Source organism: Lynx canadensis, chromosome A1 (assembly GCF_007474595.2).
Source record: "Lynx canadensis isolate LIC74 chromosome A1, mLynCan4.pri.v2, whole genome shotgun sequence".
In the NCBI taxonomy this organism is placed as follows: Eukaryota; Metazoa; Chordata; class Mammalia; order Carnivora; family Felidae; genus Lynx; species Lynx canadensis.
The window spans coordinates 101,165,571-101,187,817 of record NC_044303.2 but is presented as its reverse complement, the minus strand read 5'-3'; the positions used below and the strand labels follow the sequence as shown (position 1 = coordinate 101,187,817).

Below are 22,247 nucleotides of genomic sequence, written 5' to 3'. Positions count from 1 at the left end.
AACCATAACGTAAGAAGTCGGGATTGTGGTTCCCGTTTGGGAGAAACAAAGTGTTAGTAACTGGGAGCAGGTACAAGAGGAGTTTTCAAGGAACTGTTGACTATCCCATCTCTTTGGGGGCAGACAGTTCTAGTGGTGTTTTTGTTGTGATAATTCATTGATTTTCATTCTGTGCACTTTTCTTTATTTGTATTAACCTTCTCAATACAGTGATTTTTTCTTTTTTTAAGCAGGCTCCATGCCAAGCATGGAGCCCAACACCAAGCTTGAACTCACCACTCTGAGATCAAGACCCTGAGATCAAGAGTCAGAAGCTTAACTGACTGAGCCACCCAAATGCCGCACAATAAAGTGATTTTTAAAACGTAGGTAGACAGATTCATCCACTGAACAAATATTTACTGAGAAATCACTATATGCCAGACATTGTATTAGGTCTGTGTCATCAACAGGAGTAAAAGCAGGTATGCTCCCTGCTCTGGTAATGCTTACATTCTGATAAGAGAGTCAGACAAAAACGATTACAGTAATGAGTGAGATAAATAAATACAAGCATTCCGTGTGATAAGTGCTTCGATACACTTAGACTGCTACAATTTATATACAAGAAGGGTGACTTTATTGGGGGCGAGAGGTTATGAGGAAAGCCACTAGATCTTTCACTGGACTGAACTATTAAAGTAATTCAGAAGTGTTCTACCTGCCCCTCTAAAGTAGAAGTCACTCCTTTTGTACATAAGAAATGGTTCCAGTTTAACTTTAGATCTACACTTACACAGAAGAATCCTATCTGCTTAGTCAAGGAAAATCTTGGTTTGAAAGTCATGGCACCAGCCACTCGGAAAACCAAGACAGGGGCACCTGGCTGGCTCAGTTGGTTAAGCAGCATCTCCTGGTTCCTGAGTTGGAGCCCCACGTGGGACTCGTGCTGACAGCTCTGAGCCTGGAACCTGCTTTGGTTTCTGTGTCTGCTTCTCCCTCTGCCCCTCCCCAGCTCAGGCTGGCGTGCTCTGTCTCTCAAAAATAAACATTAAAAAAAAAGAGAGAGGAAAAAAACCCCAAGAGAATACTATTCTTAATTTGCAGTTAATTTTGGAGCTATTACTCTACAACTTTAAAAGTCCTTTGAAGCCCTAATTCAGAAAGCACTGAGCTTTAAAATAACATTTTCCTGATTATAAAGTACTTACATGCTCGGTATAGAACACCTGGGAAATCAGAAAATTACAAAGAAAGCAAAAATCCCTAATTCTGTCACCAGAGCTACCGTAAATATTGTGGTACGTTTCTCACCGTTAAAAAAAAAAAAAAGACTTTATATATTTATTTTCACAGATGAGATCAAAATTTCCATGTGATTCTGCAACCGGAGTTTTCCATTAAAGGATATAACGAGCTTTCCCCATATCATGAAATAATCTTCCTAAACCTACTTTTAAGTTTGTAAAACTTGTATCTCCAACTTGCATCATCTCAGTGAAGGGTCGTTCATCACGTGCAATCGAGTCACCACATCCAGGGCTCCCAAAGCTCTGAGAGACGTCCAAACCTTTAAGCTAAAGTCTCGGATGGAGCACGGGAAGCCGGCAGGCGCGGCGGGGGCTCTTCCTCTGATGTAGCGTCACCCACGGGGACCCTTCCGCAGACACCCGGCCGCGCGCAAGTTGCCAGGCGGCCCCGCAGCGCGGGGAGTCCTGAACTTTGCGGCGGGGTCAACGCGCTCCTACGCCGTAGGTTGCCGGAGATGCCCCGCGCGCGCTCTGCAGCTCTCGGGCGTCGAGGGGCCGCGCCTCCCCCCGGGCCCCGCGGGTTCGCTTAGACCCCCGGCGCCCCGCGCACCCGCTGCAGGAGCGGCCGTCAGCCCCGGCTGCGCCCTCCTCGGCGCGCCGCCCCCAGTCCCCAGCGGGTCGCCGGGCTGAACTGCGGAGGGGCGCGCCCCAGGTTCCGGCCCTGCCCCGACCGCCCCATCCCATCCCCCCCGCCTCCACCCCCCAACCCGGGAGCGCGCAGGCGCGGCCGCCCGGGAGTCCGGCCAACGGTCCCGGAGACTGCGGTGGCGCTCGAGCCGCTGCCGCCGCTGCCACCGCTCGCCATGGGCCCGGGTCCCCGGCTGCTGCTACCTCTCGCGCTCTGCGTGGGGCTCGGCGCGCTCGTGCCTTCTGCGGGGGCCTCGCGCGTCGGCAGGCGAGGCCCCTCGGTGACGGCCAAGGTGATCGAGCGGCGGGCAGCAACTTGCCTTCGTGCGCGCCAGGGGGATGGGGGAACTTCGGGGACTGGGTCCTCAGCGTCCGCGGCGGCGAGGAGGGGGCTTCCCGGGCGCAGGCGAAGCGAGGCGGCCGCGGGGCGGGGCGGGGGGGGGGGGGGGGGGCTGCCGGCGCGCGGGGGCGGCGCTGTCCTGGGAGACTTGGGGGCGCTGGGCCGAGCTGTTTGAACTGAGTCCCCCGGGCGGGTGGTCGGGTCCGACGTGACCTGCCGGGGGGGGGGGGGGGGGGCTAGAGGAAGCTTCCGGAACTATTGGGCCCTTTCTCCAGGAAGGAGCCGGCGCGAGTACTTCCTTCGGCGTGGCGGGGACTCGGGAACAGAAGGAGGAAAAGAATGCTGATTGGGGCGGGCGGAAGAGGCGCGCTCTGAGCCGCGGGGGCGCAGTGGGCAGCCGCCGCGGCGCAGTGGGCAGCCGCCGCCGCTGTCACTCGGGCCTGGGGGCGGGGGGGGGGGGTCCCGGGGCCAGCCTCTGCGCGGGAGTGTGCGGGTCGGCTTTAGGTGCACTGCTCTAGAGACCGACTGGCCTCCTGTACTTAGGAACCGTGGTCCTCCCGCTGGGGGTGGGGAGGGAGAGGTGTGCTTTTAGACTTAGACTCTTTTCGACTTTGGACCCTGAGCTTGGGATGGGACTAGCTCTGCCAGCCTTTTAAAATCTCTATCGGGAATGGAGGGGCAGGGGGAGGGCAGTAATTATCTACCATGAACTGTTTCTCTCCACTTTAAGCTTTTTTTTTTCAGCATATTTACCCAGGCTAGAAGATAATGGGAGGGTGCAGAGAGCGAGGGAGGAAGGGAGGGAATGGTTTGGTGCCCTTGATCACCACTTCTGGAAAAACCCACTGGCAGCAGTGTCTTGGAATCTGGAAGGAGGGGCAGCTGCTAGTTGTTTTAACGATAAAGCTGGTGTTTGCCAGTGGAAATGATACTGTGGAGCTAGTGGCAGAGTGCCTAAATCCTCCACCACAGACCCCACGCGAGGTGGTGGGGAGAGGGAGAGCACCCCAACATCTGATGTAGCCCAAGAGTGAACAGAAAGGCCATACCGCGCTGTGGGTGCGTGTGTGAAAGAGAGAAACTTAGCCCGATTGTTTTGAGCACCGATTTCACTTCCAGCCTCTCCATGTTTTGGGCTGATCTGATTTTTTTTTTTTTTTTTTTTTTTTTTAAGTAACACTGACAAGATTTGCCCACGGTTTAGAAGGGAGTGGGGGATACGAAGTAAACTGCCAGCTGAGATAGAAGTTTGTCAGTTAGGTATGAATTTCAGATAAACCGTGAACAATTTCTTAGTGTGAGCATATCACTGGCAGCACTGGGGAACAGACTTGGCCAGGGAAGCTTTAAAACCTAAGGGTGCGGTCACCCACCGCAGAGCAAGTGAATCAGGACGTCTGGAGATGTGTAGCCTGGGTTGGGAACTTCTAGAAGGGAGGCCGAGAGGGGAGGAAGCTGGTGGCTGCAGGAGGGGAAGACTTGGAGCCTCTTAGCCCCTAAGCTGGGGTGCTGTCACTGAGGAAGTCTGCATGCACTCTACTCTCAGAATTATTATTTTTATGTTTATTTTTGAGAGAGAGAGCACAAGCGAGTGAGGAGCAGAAAGAGACAGAGACACAGAATCCAAAGCAAGCTTCAGGCTACGAGCTGCCAGCACAGAGCTGTGACTCGGGGCTGGAACTCACGAGCTGTGAGATCATGACCTGAGCCGAAGTCGGACGCTCAACCGACTGAGCCACCCAGGCGCCCCCACTCTCAGAATTTTTAATATATGTCCTTTTCTTTCCTACCAAATTTATCATTAAATTCTAAAAGCTAATTGTGTAGGTGAGTCTTCTGCAGATTTGACCCTGTCGAATGACTTTTTCAGTGGACTTTTTAAAACAACTGAACCTACTGGAAAATAGAGACCTTAAAAACTCTCTGAGTCGGGAGAAGTAGATTAACTTGCACTAGTGTTTTCCCCATCAGTCTTTTTCCTTTCTGTCTGATTTCGTTTAAAAGTAAGAATCTGTTATAAGAGAGGTGGGAGGCGCTGTCACCCACAAGGCCTAAAGTGGCACTCACCGGCCACCTGCTCAGCCCAGCCCGAGAGCCTCAGGTCCAGGCTCTGGCTCACCGGTCTCAAAATCCGCTGGATTGGCATGTGCAGCCCTGACTGTTTCAGCAGATGCCCTGGGGTGTGTGCAAGGTCAGGCACCTAGAGTGGGGAGAATAATGCTGCCATCTTCCTAACTGCCCAACGGCACAGCACGCTGGCACTTTCTACAGCATGGAGGGGCCAAGTGGCTATGGCCTGGTGACCCTGGGCAGGTGATTTCCTGTGTGAGGCTCTGTTTCCTCCTCTGTAAGTGGAGACAGAGATAATATCTACCCTCCAGGCTTTTGTGTATTAGATGTGATAAAGCAGGTAAAGTGCTTAGCGGTGATTAAAAAGGCCAGTTGTTACTGTTATTCACGTTACCTTATTAATCTTCCTGTGAACTTGCAGCCCTGAAAGGAATGGTCATCTCCGGAACAGATCCTCCCTGCATCCCCCCTGGTTGCTCTGGAAAGGGAAGCAGGATTAACCCAACAGGGGTTTGGATCGGGCTCTGAGTGCCTCTTCCCTCTAACCTCTTTGCCCACCTCCAGTGGCCCATCATTTTCAAATGACTTTCAAAAGTAGCCCTCAGGGGATAAAAGAAATGACTGAGGTGCTTACTCTTGAAGGGCAGTGTGGAATTCAGATGCCACCTCAGCCAGGAAGCCCACCCTGATCTGCACAGATAATCATCACCTCCAACCATAACATTTCATCTGTACTTGTCTTGTTATAAACCTGATTTCCCATTATGTTACGCCTACTTATATATACATTTTTTCTTTTCTGTGGGACTGTAGCCTCACCGCTTGTCCGCTTCTCAAGGGCACGCAGCAGTCGGAGATGATCTTAGGAGATAGGGTCTGCCTTGGGTCCCCTGGTCCTCCTGTAACATCACCTGGCATTGAACTAGTCACGTTTTGAGGACCCGCTCGAGCTGACGCTGTGCTAAGCACTGGGGACCTAAAAACACCATTTCTGCCCTTTAGGGGTCCCCTGCCTGGCCCGAGAGAGCCAGGATTAACCACAGTCCAGTTAGGTGTAACCTGGGACTGCAGAGCTGGCTTTCCTGCTCCCGGCTGGGAAACCTTGGTCAATCACTGAGCCTCCCCCATCCTTACTTTTCTCGTGTGTTAATCGGTGATGACAGCACGTGCCCCTCGCCCAAGGATGTGGGAGGATCAATTATACGAGACATGTAGGCACAGTGCCGAGACACCACTGACTAGGTCCTGTTTGTTTCCTTCCCTCTCTCTCCTTCTCCTCTCCCTCCTCCCTCTCCTCCTCTCCCCTCCCTCCCCCTCTACTCCTCCCCCTCCTTCTCTTCTGGTTCTTCCCTCTCTTCCCCCTCTACTCCTCCCCTTCCTCCCCCTCCTCCTCCTCTCCCCTCCCTCCCCCTCCTTCTCTTCTGGTTCTTCCCTCTCTTCCCCCTCTACTCCTCCCCCTCCTCCCTCTCTTCCCCCTCCTCCTCCTCTCCCCTCCTTCCCCCTCCTTCTCTTCTAGTTCTTCCCTCTCCTCCCCCTCTACTCCTCCTCCTCCCCCTCTCCTCCTCCCTCTTCTCCCCCTCCTCCCCTTCCCCCTCCCCCCTCCCCCCCCTCCTCCCCCCCCTCCTCCTCCCTGATCTAAGAGCTCCCAGATTCTCCTCCCCCCAGCTTGAGTAATATCTCCCGTCTTCCCTGGATCCTGTTACTTCCCTTTCTACTGCCTAACAAAACCCAGATCTCATAGCCGCAGCCTTCCTTCTGAAACTGGTGAGATTCTCTCCCTGTTGCTTCTGTGCACAGAGACCACATTTCAGGAGCTCTGCCAGGTGGGGCTCATGATCGTTCTAGTCCCTCCACTCCAGGCCTGCTCCCCATCACGCCTTTTCCAGGATGCCTGCCCTCAGCCCTCAGCCCCCCTCTGGGTCCCCTCTGGCCCCTCGTGTGCTTGTTGCCCGAGTAAGATTTGACTTTATCATTTCCACTGGAGTCAGGAAAACTCTGCTGCGTTTTCGTGCTGTCAGTCATGAAGTTGAAAGCTCAGTTGGGGGGAAAAAGCTGTTAGTACGTGTGCTGGGCCGCACGTAAGAAAGTCAGATTTTTTTATTGACGCGTTTTGCTGGGTGACAAGCCCTCTTCTTCATCTTCTGCTGCCCTCCCACATTTTCTTCTTCGTGCTGTCTCAACACTCAAAGGCGATATTTTCTCTTCTGTATTTTACAAGTCTGGCAGGCTTTTCTAGCGTCTTGTATGGTGTCCCTAGAAGACTGTGTCCCTGAGTCTTTTCCGGATGCTGGTTCGTTACTGCCCGTCATTGAATTCTCTCGTTGGCTTGTAAATCGCTTTGGAGAAACAGCTTCTCTGCGACGTGGGCTCTGCACGACCGGGCTTGTGGCACATTCATGCAGCTTCCTGTCCCCCAGCCGCATTGACTTGTTCTCCTCAAGTGCGTCGCCGCATCTCAAGGGCCCGGTCTCTTATACATTTTATAAAGTTGTGCCGTATAAATAATAATACGGTTTTGGCTGCTGTGGCCACGTAAAAACTCTCAAATGCCACACGGAACACTAAATATCACATCACCCCGTGACAGACGTGCTGATGTATTGGCAGAAGCTCTTGTCTTGGACTAACGCTTCACAGTCTTTACTTTATGATTTTTCTAAACTGTAAGACATCTTTTTCCTCTGACAACCCTTCTTACATTTTTTTAAAGCCATCTCTTGAATGTCTTTTTTTACCCATTCAAACCGTAAATTGGTTCATATAATCTAAACTTGCTAATAGAATGCCCTTCGACTCGGTAGCCTTTTCAAGCATTCCAGCCCGGAATCCTCGTAACACGGTGATCTGTGAGGCAAAAACGTGGGTGATTTCGTTTCGGACGGAACAGGGTTTTTTTGTTTTGTTTTTTTTTAATTTTTTTTAATGTTTACTCGTTTTAGAGAGAGAGAGAGAGAGGCAGAGTGTGAGTGGGGGAGGGGCAGAGAGAGGGAGGCCCAGAATCCTAAGCAGGCTCTAGGCACTGAGTTGTCAGCACAGAGCCCGACGCAGAGCTCGAACTCATGAACTGTGAGATCATGACCTGAGCCAAAGTCGGACGCCTAACCAACTAAGCCACCCAGGCACCCCTCGGATGGAACAGTTTTTTACAACATAGTTTAAGAGAACTTTCTAAGGTTTATCCACACAAGTGACTCACTCACTGTGGGTCCATGTTTCCTTTTATCTGCTCTAAAATGTGGTGACAGAAAGAGAGAACGCAGTCCCCCCCCCCCAATTTCGGGAGCATGACCCCTGAGTTCAGTGGTGGAGTCCCCAGGGTGAACAGTTTTGTCGGGGGTGGGGGTGGGGGGAGCTCTGGATGAGGCTGGGGAGCCGGAGCCTCACAGGGCTCGCAGGGGAGTGGCAGGCCTTTCGGAGAACTTGCTGTGCGTTCTGATGTCTTACAGTTCCCTTGACAGCAGATGTCTATGAGAACTCACTGGGAATTGGGCCCTGTTCGAAGTCACACAAAAATAAATCTGGATGGTTAGACGATTTCTCTCTCCACCAGTTTTTCTCTCCTGCCAAGATTTGGAGCGTCACCCTTCCGGAAGAGCACAGAGCTGGGAGATGGGAGGTGGCAGCTGTGCGGTCTGGGGTGTGCAGGGGCCGGGGGGGGGGGCATGGAGTTTTCTCAGAGACCTCACTGGCTGACCAACTTCAGACCCAGGACCTAGCACAGGGCTCGGCCTGCGGGGGCTCACTGAGTGCTTGCGGAATGAATGTTTACAGGTGCCTTGCACCCACACGAGGGTTTTAGGGCTCCCTCATAAGCTGCTGTGGGGGCAGGGAGGCCTTTCGCATAGCGATGCGTTCTCAGATTTTAACCTTCTCTTACCTTGTACCTGTGCTCTGCCGGTTCAACCACACGCAGGTCTTCTTTGATGTGAGGATCGGAGACAAAGATGTTGGCAGAATTGTGATTGGCCTCTTTGGAAAGGTTGTGCCCAAGACTGTGGAAAATTTTGTCGCTCTGGCCACAGGCGAGGTAGGTCTCAGCTGTGGGTCCCTTAACTGTGCACAAAATGGGATCTTCCTTCTTTTAAGCCCAGCGTAAATACAGATGTTTTGTGGGAAAATAAGTGTGGAATTAGCAGGTCCGGTGAACCCGGGACGTCTTAACAGTATTTTACTTTATTTTTGTACAAAGTCTTACTCTTTGGGCACCCTGTGTCCTTGGGGTTCTAGAAATTGAGGGGAACTGCATCATATGAAAACGCAGATTGCTCTGTTTTCACTTATTCACATTAATCCTTGACTTCCACAGTTGGTTTCTTTATTTTGGGTCTGCCAATGAGAACATTTCTATTAGTACCTTGTTGCAGGGACCTCATCAGGTTCTGCCGATAGCTCGTGTCATTTTCTCATTGTGTCCTTTCCAGATAAACGCTGGGGTTTATCTTTTGGTGTGGGTTATACCTACTCATATATTCAATTGACATAATCTCTTTAGAAAGGCTACGGATATAAAGGAAGCACATTTCATCGCGTCATCAAAGATTTCATGATTCAAGGAGGAGACATCACCAGTGGGGACGGCACCGGCGGTAACACTGTCTTTTGCATTTTTCCTTTTCTGTCTACCAAACTGACACCTCAGCTCAAGTCAGTGTATCCACCCCATGAAGTGAATTCCCAGGTTCAGGAAACCAATTCATCAAGACCACCAGACTAATTCTTCAGAAGCACAGGGTTTGGGCCGGGGGGGCGGGGTGGGGGGGAGGACCTTATCTACCAAAATCTAGTCCTAGGTGTGAATGAACGAGCTTCCTAGTTTTATTTTTATTTTTTTTATCTTTTTTTAAAATTTATTTTGAGAAAGAGAGAACACATGGGGGAGAGGGAGGGAGAATCCCAAGCAGGCTCCACACCACCAGCACCGAGCCTGACGCAGAGCTTGAACTCACAAACCGCGAGATCTTGACCTGGAGGCTTCCTAATTTTAAACAGTATTGCTTTGGTGTTCCTTATCTTTTCGTGGTGGAGATATATTCATCCAGTAGACCACTGTGCAGTTTTTAAAATGCTAGACTCCCAGTTTGCAACAGTAGGGAAGGCTATCTGACACAGGAAGGAAAGGTTGAGTATAACACCCTGTGCAGGCTGGGGTGGCAGCCAGCCTCAGACGGGGATGCAGGAGAGGAGAACTTGCAGGGGAGGCCACCACTCTGGGAGGGCGAGGCTGGAATTTAGGAGGCAGGATTACAGGTGGCTTTACCCCTTTCTTTCAAAATTCTTTCATTTTGTTGTCAGCTTTTCCAGCAACACTAATAATAAAAAGTAACAGAGGAGTGGTCAGAATTATAACATACGCTTTTGTAAACAAAGGCAGAGCCCTGCGAAGCACAAATAATTAAACTGACGCAACGTCGGATATCCCCGAGGCTGTGGTTCCTCACTGCGGATTGCAGGTGCCCAGCTCCCTGGAACGTCTTCCCTCGGGGTCACTGGGAGTTTGTGACCTGGGCACACACCATACCTACAACCACATTAGGATTTCAGTTTCATTCGGGTTTAAGATTTCCAGTTCAGCAAATAACTTGCTTTGATGGGTATTAGATTGCTAACTTTTTAAAGAAACACTCGGGCCGTGTGCAAGCACTATTGCTAAGTGTATGCTTACCGCCATGGCTTATCTGTAACAAAATGGCGACCATTCAGCCCTCGGATTGGCCGGGTCCTTCGGGAGAGTTACTTTCACTCCCTGCCAAAATGCCACAGGGGTATGGGGATGTAGAGTGGAGCAGAGAAGTGGTTCGGGTGACTCGGGTCAGTGGGGCCAGCCAGGGTGGATGCCTGGGGAAGCAAGCCCCCGCTGCTGCAGAGCTGGGCCTCTCTGGAAAAGCCTGCAGGTCCGGTGGCAGTGTCCTTTGAGACCCGCATCATCTCAGGGTCCCGCCCTGGGGCCAGGCAGGAACAGTGACTGAGCTTTCCTGTGGCCGCTTTCCTGCTTTTTTCTCCCTCTCTTTTCCTTCCCTGCCGTGTGTGGGCACGCACGTGTGCAAATGTGCACGCACATCTCGAGTTAAAATTCTCTGAGTTTTGGAGGGAGGACCTTTCGGGTCCCTTCACTTCAGTCTCGATCTCTCTGTGAGCAGAGCTTTCTCCAGGCCACCTCGTCTGTCCCTGACCTGTCAGCTGTGAATCGCTTGCCTTGGACACCCACTCCTGGTCCGTCTAACTGAGCCAGGATGTTAAGGTTGGCAAGCGAGGGACAAGGAGCCCGGCAGAAGGGGAGGCGGGGGAGGCGGGCGTGGCAGGCGTTCCAGGTGGGAGAGGACAGAGCAGACACTTCTCATGGTCTCTCCCGCTGTCGTGTGGGGAAACCGTGTTCTGCTCCACTTGGGGCTTTGCCAGAACTCCAGCCCACACGCCCGCGTCTGGTTCTTCTGTTCAGGGGTTGGATCGCTGGGTGCTCCGGTTGCCACCACCCTCTGTCTCCTGATGAGACCGGAGGTCATCGTGCCTGATGACCTCCTGGCGGGCTGCCCTTGCTCGGAGCGCTGACGCAGGAGGGAGCAGCAGCTTTAGTGACAGAAAGTCCTCTGACTTTCCAGTTCTGCTGTGCAGTTTTCAAACTTTGGAACCCCTGTTGCCTCACTCACAATGGGATTGAGAATACCTGTTCTGCAGGGCTGTGAGAATTAGCTGAGGGTGGCAAGTGCTAATTGCATCACGGTTGGGTGCTGAGGTAGGAGTGACACACGACAAGTGACTTGAAGCTCCGGACAGAGATTGAGCCAGGAGGATGGCTCACCCGCCTTTCCATGTGGCTCTACGATGTCATCCCGCCCTTCACTTCCTTAGTTCAGAGTGAATTGTTGGCTTAGCCAACGTTGGGGTCTTGCTTGGAGGCCAGAAGGTACTGCCACGTCTTTTGTGCTTATCTGAGTGTCTAGAGCCAAATTGTATCACCTCCTTTGTTTTCCTTTGTTTTACCATCTTTTCCCCATCCCCACCTCCAGAGGTTAACCAATTCTATTAAAACCTTATGTCTCCCTTTGAAGAATTTACTTTCATATAACATCTGGTGATTCTCCAGATTCTCTTTTTTTTTTTCCACTTTGTCTCACCCAGGTATAAGCATTTATGGTGAGACATTTCCAGATGAGAACTTCAAACTGAAGCATTATGGCATCGGGTGGGTCAGCATGGCCAACGCTGGGCCTGATACCAATGGCTCTCAGTTCTTCATCACCTTGACCAAGCCCACCTGGTTGGACGGCAAACATGTGGTATTTGGAAAAGTCCTTGATGGAATGGTAACTTGATATGTTATTATTTCTCATTCAAAGCCTTCTATTTATAATGAAGGACTTTCAGTGATTTATTTTCATCTTAAAATGTGTCTGTTAGAGGTTCATCATTATATGATGACTGGCTTCTTCAGAGGTGAATAAACTGGTATTTTATTTTTTAAATTTTTTTAATGTTTATTTTTGAGAGAGAGAGACAGAGCACGAGTAGGGGGAGGGGCAGAGAGGGAGACACAGAATCCAAAGCAGGCTCCAGGCTCTCAGCTGTCAGTACGCGGAGCCCAATGCGGGGCTCGAACCCATGAACCGCGAGAACATGACCTGAGCCGAAGTCACACGCTTAACCGACTGAGCCACCCAGGTGCCCCATATTGTGGTGTTCTGACTGTTAGGAGCACCGGGGCAAAAGCTGGAGACTTGACGTGGAAACACTGAGTACTTAATTTATCTTACTACTTGATATAAATGAAAACTTTTTTAACGTAACCAAATAAGACTCGGGTCCCATATGTGTACACAGTAGAATAATATTCTGCCTTAAAAAGGAAGGAAACCCTGTAACGTGCTACGACGTGGATGAACCTTGAGTATGTTAAGTAAAATAAGCCAGTCACAAAAAGACCGGATGATTCTACTTTGGTATCTAAAGTAGTCAAATGCACGGAAACATGAAGGAGAATGGTGGTTGCCAGGGGCTGGCGAGGAGGAAGAGATGGGAGTTGGTGTTCAGTGGGTGCAGAGTTTCAGTTTTGCAAGATGAGAAAGTTCTGCCCATGCGCTGTGCACTGTGAATATACGTAAGACTGCTGCATTGTCCATGTAGGAATAGGTAAGATGGTACATTTTATGGTATGTGTTTCTTACTACAATTAAATATAAACTGTTAAAAAAAAGACACTGAGCCCCAGGTGCTTCAGGACACAAACAGGTCACTTTCGAAGTCACAGTACAGCAACCAAAACTGCTAGAGGGAACTCAGATTTGCTGGTCTGTCTGAAAGAATAGTGGAGGGGTCCGACTCCTAATCCACGGGAACACGTCTTAAAATCTTTACTCTCTTCAGTTCCCAACACTTCTCCTTAGCAGCTAGCTGCCCACAGCAGCTCTCCCAACTCCTAAACTAGCAGCTGTAAGGTCCGCTCACCCCAACCCTGGACCATTCTTGACTCCCCTGCCCTCTTCCATATTTGATTTTCATTCTCAGGTCCGAGTTCTGCCTCTTCCCTCCAAACGTTAGCTCCGTTATGGCGATTCTTCCCCACCTTCTCCCCGCTATCCTGATTCTGCCCATCGAAAAGCCAGGAACCGAGCTGACCCCCCTCAGAACCTAACCCACAGGGCAAGCAAGTATTCAGCCTGCACTGCTGAAGATAGGGTTCTCACGGGCGAGTGAGATGAAATATGGCCAACACGGATGACTTCGCAGCTCACTTTACATCCTGTCACGATAAAGAACAGGCCTGTGTTCTCACGAGACGTCACTGTCCTCACAGGACTGTATTCTTACCCAGTCACAAGTGCACCACTCCGCCAGCCTCTAAGGGAATGCTGTTCTTGGCGTGAGCCGAACGGGGGTGTGCGTGTGTTCAACCAGTCTGGGTTTTTGACCAGTGGGCCGAACCAGGTTTTGAACAGTTTAATAGTAAACTGGTTCAGACATTCCCGCAATGAGTGTTGTGGAATACATCACGCTAACCCGTGAGAGAATGAAGAGTGCACGTGTTGTGTTTTCTTCTTCTGGTCACGGTTTTTCTAGATCTTCTGACCTCTCGATCTTCTGATGGCTGTAACTGACTGCACTGAATTCCTTCCACCCACTGGGGTGCATCCTAGGAGACCTGCCTGGCCTCAGAGGAACAGTCCTTAACATTCTGAGTCATAGACTTCTTTGAGAGATTAATGACAACTATATTCTCTCCAGAAAAAAAAAAAAAAATCACCAGACGTTTCTCTCCAGAAGGAAACAATCGTGTGTGTGTGTGTGTGTGTGTGTGTGTGTTTCGTACTGTTGCCCTCTTTGTCTCAACCCTGTGTGGGAAGCAGGTCAGAAGCCAGTATTCCTAGTCCTGGACAAATCCTCCCTCCTTCAGTGTGAAGCGTCAGGTGTGTGCAGCCTTCCCGGGTAGAGATAGGGCTTTCACGCCACTGTGGGGCTGGGGTCTCTAACTCAACCTGGAGGTTAATGGCTGGGGTTGGCTTGAAAATGGACAAACCCAGACCCCGCTCCGCTTCTAAGGCTGCCTTCTGACCTGGTTTCTTAACGCCTAGACCGTTTACAGGGCAGAGCAGAAACTGATCCATGCTCCACGTTAACTCTTACGTTGGGTGTGAAGCAGGAAGAAACGTATTTCATGACAGCCATGTGTGTACAAAAATATCTAATTATGTTTAGAATATAAAATGCTAATTAAAAGAGGGAAATTCACAAATACGTTCTTTCACTAGCAAGGGAGTGGATACATTTTATTCTGTTATATGTAAATTTCCTGAATATGGTAAGTTTACCATGGTTGGCTTGTGTGGTTCTTGAAATCATACCAAGGTCGGGGGGTGGGGGGTGGAGAAAACCAATAAAGAGCAAAAATGAAAAAACAAAAAAAAACACCTAAAAACAACAACAAAAAAACCCTGGTTTCCCACTTGGGCTTTCAGACTGGGCAGCAATTTCACCTTCTGACTGCCACGGTTGCCAGTCAGAAGCGAGCCATGGGTCTGCTTGTCTTTCCTAGACAGTGGTCCACTCCATAGAACTGCAGCCAACTGATGGGCACGACCGTCCACTCACCGACTGCACCATCGTCAGCAGTGGCAAGGTAGACGTGAAGACACCCTTCGTGGTCGAGGTCCCTGACTGGTGATACAACGGGCAGAAAACAAAGAACACACTCTGGCAGGGATGCGTGTGTGTGTGTGTGTGTGTCTTTTGATTCTCCAAAGTTATTGTTTGCCTTTCTGTTTTGTTTTGGTTTGTTTTTACTTCTGTTTTCTACCCCCGATCACAGGGAAGTTCAGAACATCAGCCACTCAGTGTTTACTTTGCATGAACTGCAGTAAATCACTTGCCTTGGGACTTTGCACTTAGAAGACATATCCTCTTTCTCCAATGGTGCTATTTTTAAACTAGAAGACTTTGGATGATCTCTTTTCTTTCTATGAGCACAATCATTATTCTGCTGAATTAAATGTGATCCTCAGGTTGAGGGATGCTGAAGATTTGTCTGAAGAAGATGGGGACATGAAGTTTGTTATTTTATATTCAAACAAATTCTCTGCAGGTAAAGAGAGATGTGACTAGTGCAATCAGATATATGTCATCGGGACTTTTACCTGGTGGAAGGTGCTTCTGTGTTCTCTATATTAAATGCTTTTTATATAGGTCAATTCTTTTTGCAAGAGTTTTTTTTTTTTAAAGTTCTTTAAAAAAATCCATGTACAAAAATATACGTACTCTGATGTTAACAGTGAACAGACTAGAGGGGGTTCTGCCCATCAAAATACCAACACGATTGGCTAATTTGGGATGGGAATGCACACAAATGACGCCTGACCACATCCCAAACACTTGAGTGGATTAACTCACTAATTTTTAGTCACTGTAACAGTTTGAGAAAGTTCCCTTGAGTCCCACTGCAACAAAAGGGCACCTTTTTTTCCTAGTTACACAGTGGGCACGAAGATTCGGGCTGTGCTCAAACCGGATGAGAAAGTGGAACCCTCCTGGGGCCTTGCTGGAACATACCTGGCTGGAACAGAGTGCCTGGCCTCAAATGGGGGCAGGCTCTGCTCAAAAACGGCCCCAGTGCTTCTCCTCTAGGACCCACGCAGTCAGGACCCCCCCAGGATTCCAGCTCTTCAATAAAAAAACAAAAAGAACAGTAAATAAATTTTGAGAACTACCTTTGAAAAAAATTCCATCTCTTGGGCTGTATTCTAAGCAAATTGTTTCATCTCAACTGGATGGGAGATGAAATGAGCATTCTCACTGCCGACGGGGGTGTTAGCTGCTGTAACCTTCTTGGTGAGCAACCTGCTCATTTTTTTTTTTTTTTTCTAAGAAAAATTCACTGAAGGCCTTCGACATGCCCGGTACCAGTTTGGAGTTCCAGAACAGCAAAAAAAGGACCCCACGGAACTTACATTCTAGAGCTGGAGACAGAATAAATAAGGTGACAGGGTGCTGATGGGGTGAGGAAGAGACACCCATGTGTGTGAAGCAGGTGAAAGAGGAGTCCGGTTTGTGTGGTCAAGGAAGGGTCTCCTGAGGGGACGTTGGAGCTGAGGCCTGAGGCTGACAGGGTAGGTGGGGGTCAGGCAGAGAGGCCAGCAGAGGCCGGAGGGTCCCCAGGTGAGAAGGTGTGGGTTCCGGGGCTGCAGAGGAGTCAGGCTGAGACTGGATTGTGCGGGCCTGGGTGCCACAGCCGGGTTCTTCCATTATACACCGTACAATGGGGAGCTATCCGTGTTAAGTTGGGGAAGGGTGTGATGCGGTCTGCATCCAAGAAAGATTATTTTGTCTGCTATGAGGAGAGTCTTTTTTTTTTTTTTTTTAAATAGGGGAGCTAGTTTACACATCAAGAAACTCAAATGGCACCTGGGTGGTTCAGTCGGTTAAGTGTCGGTCTTTGGCTCAGGTCATGATCTCATGGTTCGTGGGTTTGAGCATTGGAACCTGGGGCCTGCTTCGGACTCTATGTCTCCCTCTCTCTCTCTCTCTCTCTCTCTGCCCCTCCCCTGCTTGTGCTCTCTCTCAAAATAAACATTTTTACAAATCAGAAGAAGAAAAAAGAAACTCGAAGCATTCACATCTGTATTTTAAGTCCTATTCCTGGCACTTTGCTTTTGGAAGAGATGTGAAATGGTCATGGGCCCCAGTGTTTGGTTGGTCTAGCACCCAGTTCTCCCTGCCATCTGGGCATGGCTGCCCATTTTCTTTGGGGAATCACACCACTGCTGCAAGTATTTTGTATCAGTAGGGGAGGCTGACCCTACGGACGGGTACATCCATGGCCTGCCAAGCTCATTTATTAGCTCACTTGACAGATATTTATTGAGGGCTGGGTAGAGCTGCTCACAGTGACAGCCTAGTGGTTCCCATGAAGACAAATAATTCAAACATTTGCCACATGAATATATAGCAGGACATCAGGTAGGTGTAAGTCTCTGGAGAGAAATAGCACAGAGAGAGGACAGAGTGAAGAGGTGAGGTGGTCCGGGAAGTCGTGAGTGTAGGCTGAAGGGAGTGAGGGGGCAGCAAGCCTGGGGGACACAGAGGGAAGAGTGTGTGAGGCAGTGGGCCTGGCTGACGGTCAGGCTGGTGGCTTTAAGAAACATCAGAGTCCGGGTGTGCAGAGTGAGGGTGGCAGGGGGTGAGGTGGAAGAGGGAGCGGGGATGTCCTGAAGGCTAACCAGAACATTCCTTCACCCTGGGCCCCGTGACTGGCTCAGGGAAAGGTGTTTGACCCAAGTCATGGTAATGAGTCTCAATCGTGGGACTCCCAGTGGAAATATTGGGAAAGAGTGGCAGTCTTTCCTCTCAGAGACTGTACAGGAGCAAGGCTGAGAAACTGACACAGAGGGAAGCGGATCCAGGAAACGGAAAGATGTGTTCCGGAAGACACCATCGAGCCCCTGAGTCCCGCCATGCCTGAAGCCCATCTCCACCCCTAGCTTTTTAGCTATGCGAGCTAATACATTTCCTCTTTTGCTTCAGCCAGGGCAAATTGGTTGCTTGTGACTTGGAAGCTAACATCTTTGTCTAACACAGCAATATCGAATAGTTTTAAGTACAAAGGTGTGAATTGCAGGGGTGCATGGCTGGCTTGTTGGGTAGAGCATGCGACTCGACCTCAAGGTTTTGAGTTTGAGCCCCAAACTCATAGAGTTTATGAAAAAAAAAAAAAAAAAAAAAAAGGATGTGAACTGCAGGCTTATTTATGATCCCAAAATCCTTGAAGCCACTTGACTGTCCCAGAATGGTTATAAAATTTATGTCCCGTAACAGAAGAACATGTGTTCATTAAGACGATGCTACAAAACTTAGAGTAACATGAGAAAATGGTTGTTTTTGAGAAAAAAGTAGAAATTTTGGATGCAGCTTGATCTCAAGTATGTAAATGCATTCTCATAAAGCAAATGCAACAACATATAAATTGACATGAAGAAAATAAAATGGTGGGATTTTTAAACTCTTTTATGTTTATGGTTTGGTTTTTTTTTTTACCTTTTTGGTCTCCCAATTTTTCTCTAAGATACATTTCTAATAATTAGAAATAATCTATTTTTTCATTTTTTAAAAAAATTATTTTATTTTAGAGAGTACAAGCTGGGGAGAGGGGCAGAGGGAGAGGGAGAGGGAGGTAGAGAATCCCAAGCAGGCTCTGCACTCAGCGTGGAGCCCGACGTGGGCTCGATCCCACAACCCTGGGACCATGACCTGAGCTGAAATCTGGAGCCGGCCTATCCAACTGAGCCACCCAGGTACCCCCAAAAAAGGCTATTTAAAAAAAGTTTTTTAAGGTAACATGTCAGGAAATTGGCAACAAATACCTGTTAGATATATGAAGTGCCTTAAGTCTCATGTCAGAGGGCACATGAGCCACTGATGTCTCCATGCACAGGAGCACAGAGTTCGCCCTGTAGTGCTTTTATTAGCATGAGCATAATCATAGACATCTCTCTAGTGACAAAGCAAAAAGGAGTTCATTTTCAAAGTGCTGAAATTCTGAGACCACTTATCGCCCACGTAGTAAATTGTCAGGCAAGGTGCTATATGCCAGGCGGCTGACAAGCTCACAACACACACCCTGTTCAAAGCTGTTTCTTTCTTGTAGGCTCAGAGTTGCGCCTTATACCAAAACCATCGGCAGACTCACAACTCTAAACTACTGCTTTACAAAAAGCCTCTACTTTCTGCAAAAGCTTTTGAAACTAACAGTTCACTCTTTTGGCAACCGTGCGGTGAAAAGGAAACATAGTAGCCAAGGGCGTATACAGACTCAGAGGAAAATTATACTGGCCATCACCACCACCGTGCCCAAATTATTAAAATTTTGATCCCGAATCACTTTAACAAACAGTTGAAAACATTGCGGTATCCGTAGCCATACGTTGTTTTATTCTAAGTGCTATTTTGCAATTTCGAGGATCATCAAATAAGATAAATTCTAGTAAAATTTATTCTTGGGACAGACTGATTAGAATGACACTTTCAAAACTTTTAACTACTCCATTTCGGATGAGTTTTTAGGTTTTGAACAGAACTCACCAGCCTCATATTTTAGTTCAGCCGTTTTGAGTTACATAAAGACAAAAACATGGCAAGGATTTTATAGCAGGAAAAGGATTTGTTTTTGTTTTTAACATTCCTATAATTCAGAGGGCTGAAGAAATCTTTGATCTGGAAGGCTTGGAAATCCAAAGCCCCCTCAGGGCATTTTTTTTTTTAATTAAGAAAGAGGAAAAACAGTATCTGTAATGGAAAATTTTTGTGCTGTTAAGTACCTAACGGCTTTCACTTAAGTCTGTAATTCATCTTGTGGACTTCAGATTTCGGCCAAGCCTAAGTTTTAGGTGTGATATAATATCACCTGCTTGGAGATTCACTAGTGTTGCTGACATTCTCGAGTGATGGAAAGAAAACCGGCACTAAAGCAGAATTACAGTGGCTAGTCACAGGAATCCTGTCTGGAAGAGGAGGGAAGAAAAGTCCATCTCACAAATATTAAAGTCACAACAATATGCAACCCCAAATCCATACGTGGAATTTTCACCCTATGACTACTTCTATGAGAACGCTCGAGGCTCTCAGATTTGGAGGATCTGGAGAGAACTCAACATGCCAATATGCCCCCACCGCCCACTTCTGAACTTTTATTAGGAGTCATCTGTTGCCACATCCACTCATTTTTGAGAGGGTGGGAAGGATTTTTCTTCCCAGTGTGCTATTTAAAGTGCTATTCAATTGGCTGTTCAAACTCTGGTCCCTTTCTGTCCTAGGTGGCAAATAGTATGTCCTGTAATTTGGATAGATATCTCCATTTGAAATTGTTCTTTTTTTTTTTTTAATGTTTATTTTTGACAGAGAGAGCAGGCAAGTAGGGTAGGGGCAGAGAGAGAGGGAGACACAGAATCCGAAGCAGGCTCCAGGCTCCGGGGTGTCAGCACAGAGCCCAATGTGACGCTCGAACTCATGAGCCATGAGATCATGACCTGAGCTGAAGTTCGCCGCTTAACCGACTGAGCCACCCAGGCGCCCCTAGATACCTCCATTTGGAAACCTGAATCTTTTCTTCCAACCTGGATACAAAAAGAGGTCTGCTTCCTGTGCCTCTTCTGGGCAGCAGGACCCACACTGTGACGGGACGTCAGGAGGAGAGGAAGAAGAAGTGGTCAGCCTGGAGCAGAGAAAATTCAAGACTTCATTTGTTCCTGTCACAGCAGACCTCAGAACTCCTGAACTGCTTCCCAGCCTTGTACAAGCTGTTCACTCTGCCTAGCCAGCCTCCCGCATGCGTTTCTGTTCCGCGCGGCTTTAGGACTCAGTACAGGGCTCCCTCTGGGAGCCCTCCCTGGAAACTTCCTCCCCGGGGGGGCTCTAACTGCTTGCTTGCTTACTTACTGACCTGCTTGCTGTCTCCCATCTCCTCTTGGACTGGAGGCTCCTCTAAGGCAAGGATTAGATCTTCATTGTAATCCTCCCCCTCCCCGGTATCTTACACATAACTGATGCCCAGCAAGTACATTCAGAACCGGTAACCAACAACAATAGGTCTGCATTTATACCATGAGGTACTTAAAATCTCGCAGGACCGTAAAGGTTGTTAAACGCGGGCATGCATCTTCCCACTGTTTCTGCTTTCCTCAAAGACTGTAATCTTCTAACAACTTACGCTTTTCCTCTTTACCTTCTGAGTGGAGGTGTGAAGGGCTTGGTAGAAGTAGATGGTCCAAAATGAGGTGGGCGTCAGACATTAAAGAGGAAGAAACCCAGGGGATGGTGAGGTTAAGGGGCGGTGTCTGTGGCGGATGCTAGCCGGCTTCAGTGTCAAACCGTGGTCATGAGCGCGGCTGGCTGTGGGCAGCTGGTGGAGAACCAGGCCCCGGAGGAGTACTTTGGATTTGACCTGAGAGGTGATGAGAAATCACTCTCTCCAGCCTTCAGTACTGTGGAAGTCGTGGCGTCCGCTCTGGAGACCGCGGTCGAATCTTCGTTTGTTGGGGGCTTCACGTGGCCTGCCTGGAGGAGGGGGTCAACGACAGAAGTGTGTACATTCACCCCACACACCGCCTGGAGACTCAGGTAGGCAGCAGTATGGAGCTCTCTGTGCTTTGCTTTGTTCCCGGCTGCAGAGCATGTTCCCGACCCTCGTGCAAGAAGCGAAAGAGGCTTCGGCACAAATCGATCACCACGGTGGGAAAGATCTAGGCGAGCTTCCTTCAGCTGGGGGGGGTGGGGGTGGGACAGTGTTGCATCTAGTTTTGCTTTCATGCTGCTGCAGATGAAACTCATAAAGGAGAAGTCACAGTATATCCACTGGAGAAGAGACCAAGAAGGAAAGGATTTATCCCCAAACCTGGAGCTCCCTGGGTGACAAGGGTCCTGTTTGCATTCAGGCTGCCACAACAAAACCATCGACTGGGTGGCTTACAAATAGCAGAAATCTATTTCTCACCATTTTGGAGGCTGGTGGCAAACTTGGGGACTGGTGACGAACCTCTTCCTGGTTTAGGACTCACGTGTTTTTGCGACAGCCTTGCATGGTGGAAGCAACAAGGGAGTTCTCTGCCCTCCTGCCCTGATCACCTCCTAAAAGCCCCGCCTCCAGAGACCATCACACAAGGGAGTGGGGTTCAATGTATGAATTTGAGGGGGACACAAACATTCAGCCTATAGCAGGTCCCGACCTCCCACCCCCAGCCCTCATCAATGCTGGCTACGTGCTCCACCATCGGCCCACCATCGGCCCAACCGTGCCGGCCAAAAACCCATCCTTGACTTCTTTCTCCCTTCCTTTTACCCTCCACATTCAAGTCCACCAGCAAGTTCACCGGTAGCTGTGCAATAGATCTCACATATCCGTGTCTCATCCTCGTCCCTGCTACCACCCTAAAACAGGAGGTCATCTCTCACCCAGATTATTCAAGGGGCCTCCTAACAGTCTCTCTGCTTTGGATCGTGCACATGGCCAGTCTATTCTCCACGAGCAGCCAGAGTGATCTTGTTAAGTTGGCTCAAGAGGAACAAACCATGTGCATGACCCTAAACTGACGATCGCCTGCTGCTGTTTGCCAGCTGTCTGGAGGGTTTTTTAAAAATCATGTTTTAAAATGTCTCATGCCTAATTAATAAACGAATATGAAAGACAAAAATTAAATTTGTCAATAAACCTGAATGAAATAAAATAGATCACATCCCTCCTATGTACAACCCATCAATGGCTTTCCATTGCACACAGGCTAGGAGTCAAACTCTTGAAGGCCACCTCCCGAGGGAGCCCTGTGGGATCTGGCCCCAGCCCCTCACTATGCTCCACATTCTCTGGCCTTCCATGGGGAGCTTGGCTACAGCTCTCTCCTGATTCAGGGCTTTAGAACCTGCTGATGTCTCTGGAACACATTCTCCCTACT

The 22,247-nt window shown here is 49.2% G+C and overlaps 1 protein-coding gene across 2 annotated transcripts; it reads left to right on the top strand.

Annotated features, from left to right (window-relative positions):
- Positions 1-2,015: 2,015 nt before the first annotated feature.
- On the top strand, positions 2,016-15,002 carry PPIC (peptidylprolyl isomerase C). 2 transcript variants are annotated; one of them, XM_030317152.1, is made up of 6 exons: positions 2,016-2,209; positions 8,240-8,353; positions 8,819-8,912; positions 11,443-11,627; positions 14,351-14,434; positions 14,624-15,002. In XM_030317152.1, the coding sequence occupies exons 1-6, from the start codon at positions 2,093-2,095 to the stop codon at positions 14,663-14,665; spliced, it is 636 nt and encodes a 211-aa protein (XP_030173012.1). In that variant the 5' UTR covers positions 2,016-2,092; the 3' UTR covers positions 14,666-15,002. The 2 variants fall into 2 exon arrangements, with proteins under 2 accessions (XP_030173012.1, XP_030173011.1); XM_030317151.1 differs by having other exon boundaries at positions 2,017-2,209; positions 14,351-14,529.
- The last annotated feature ends 7,245 nt before the right edge of the window (positions 15,003-22,247 follow it).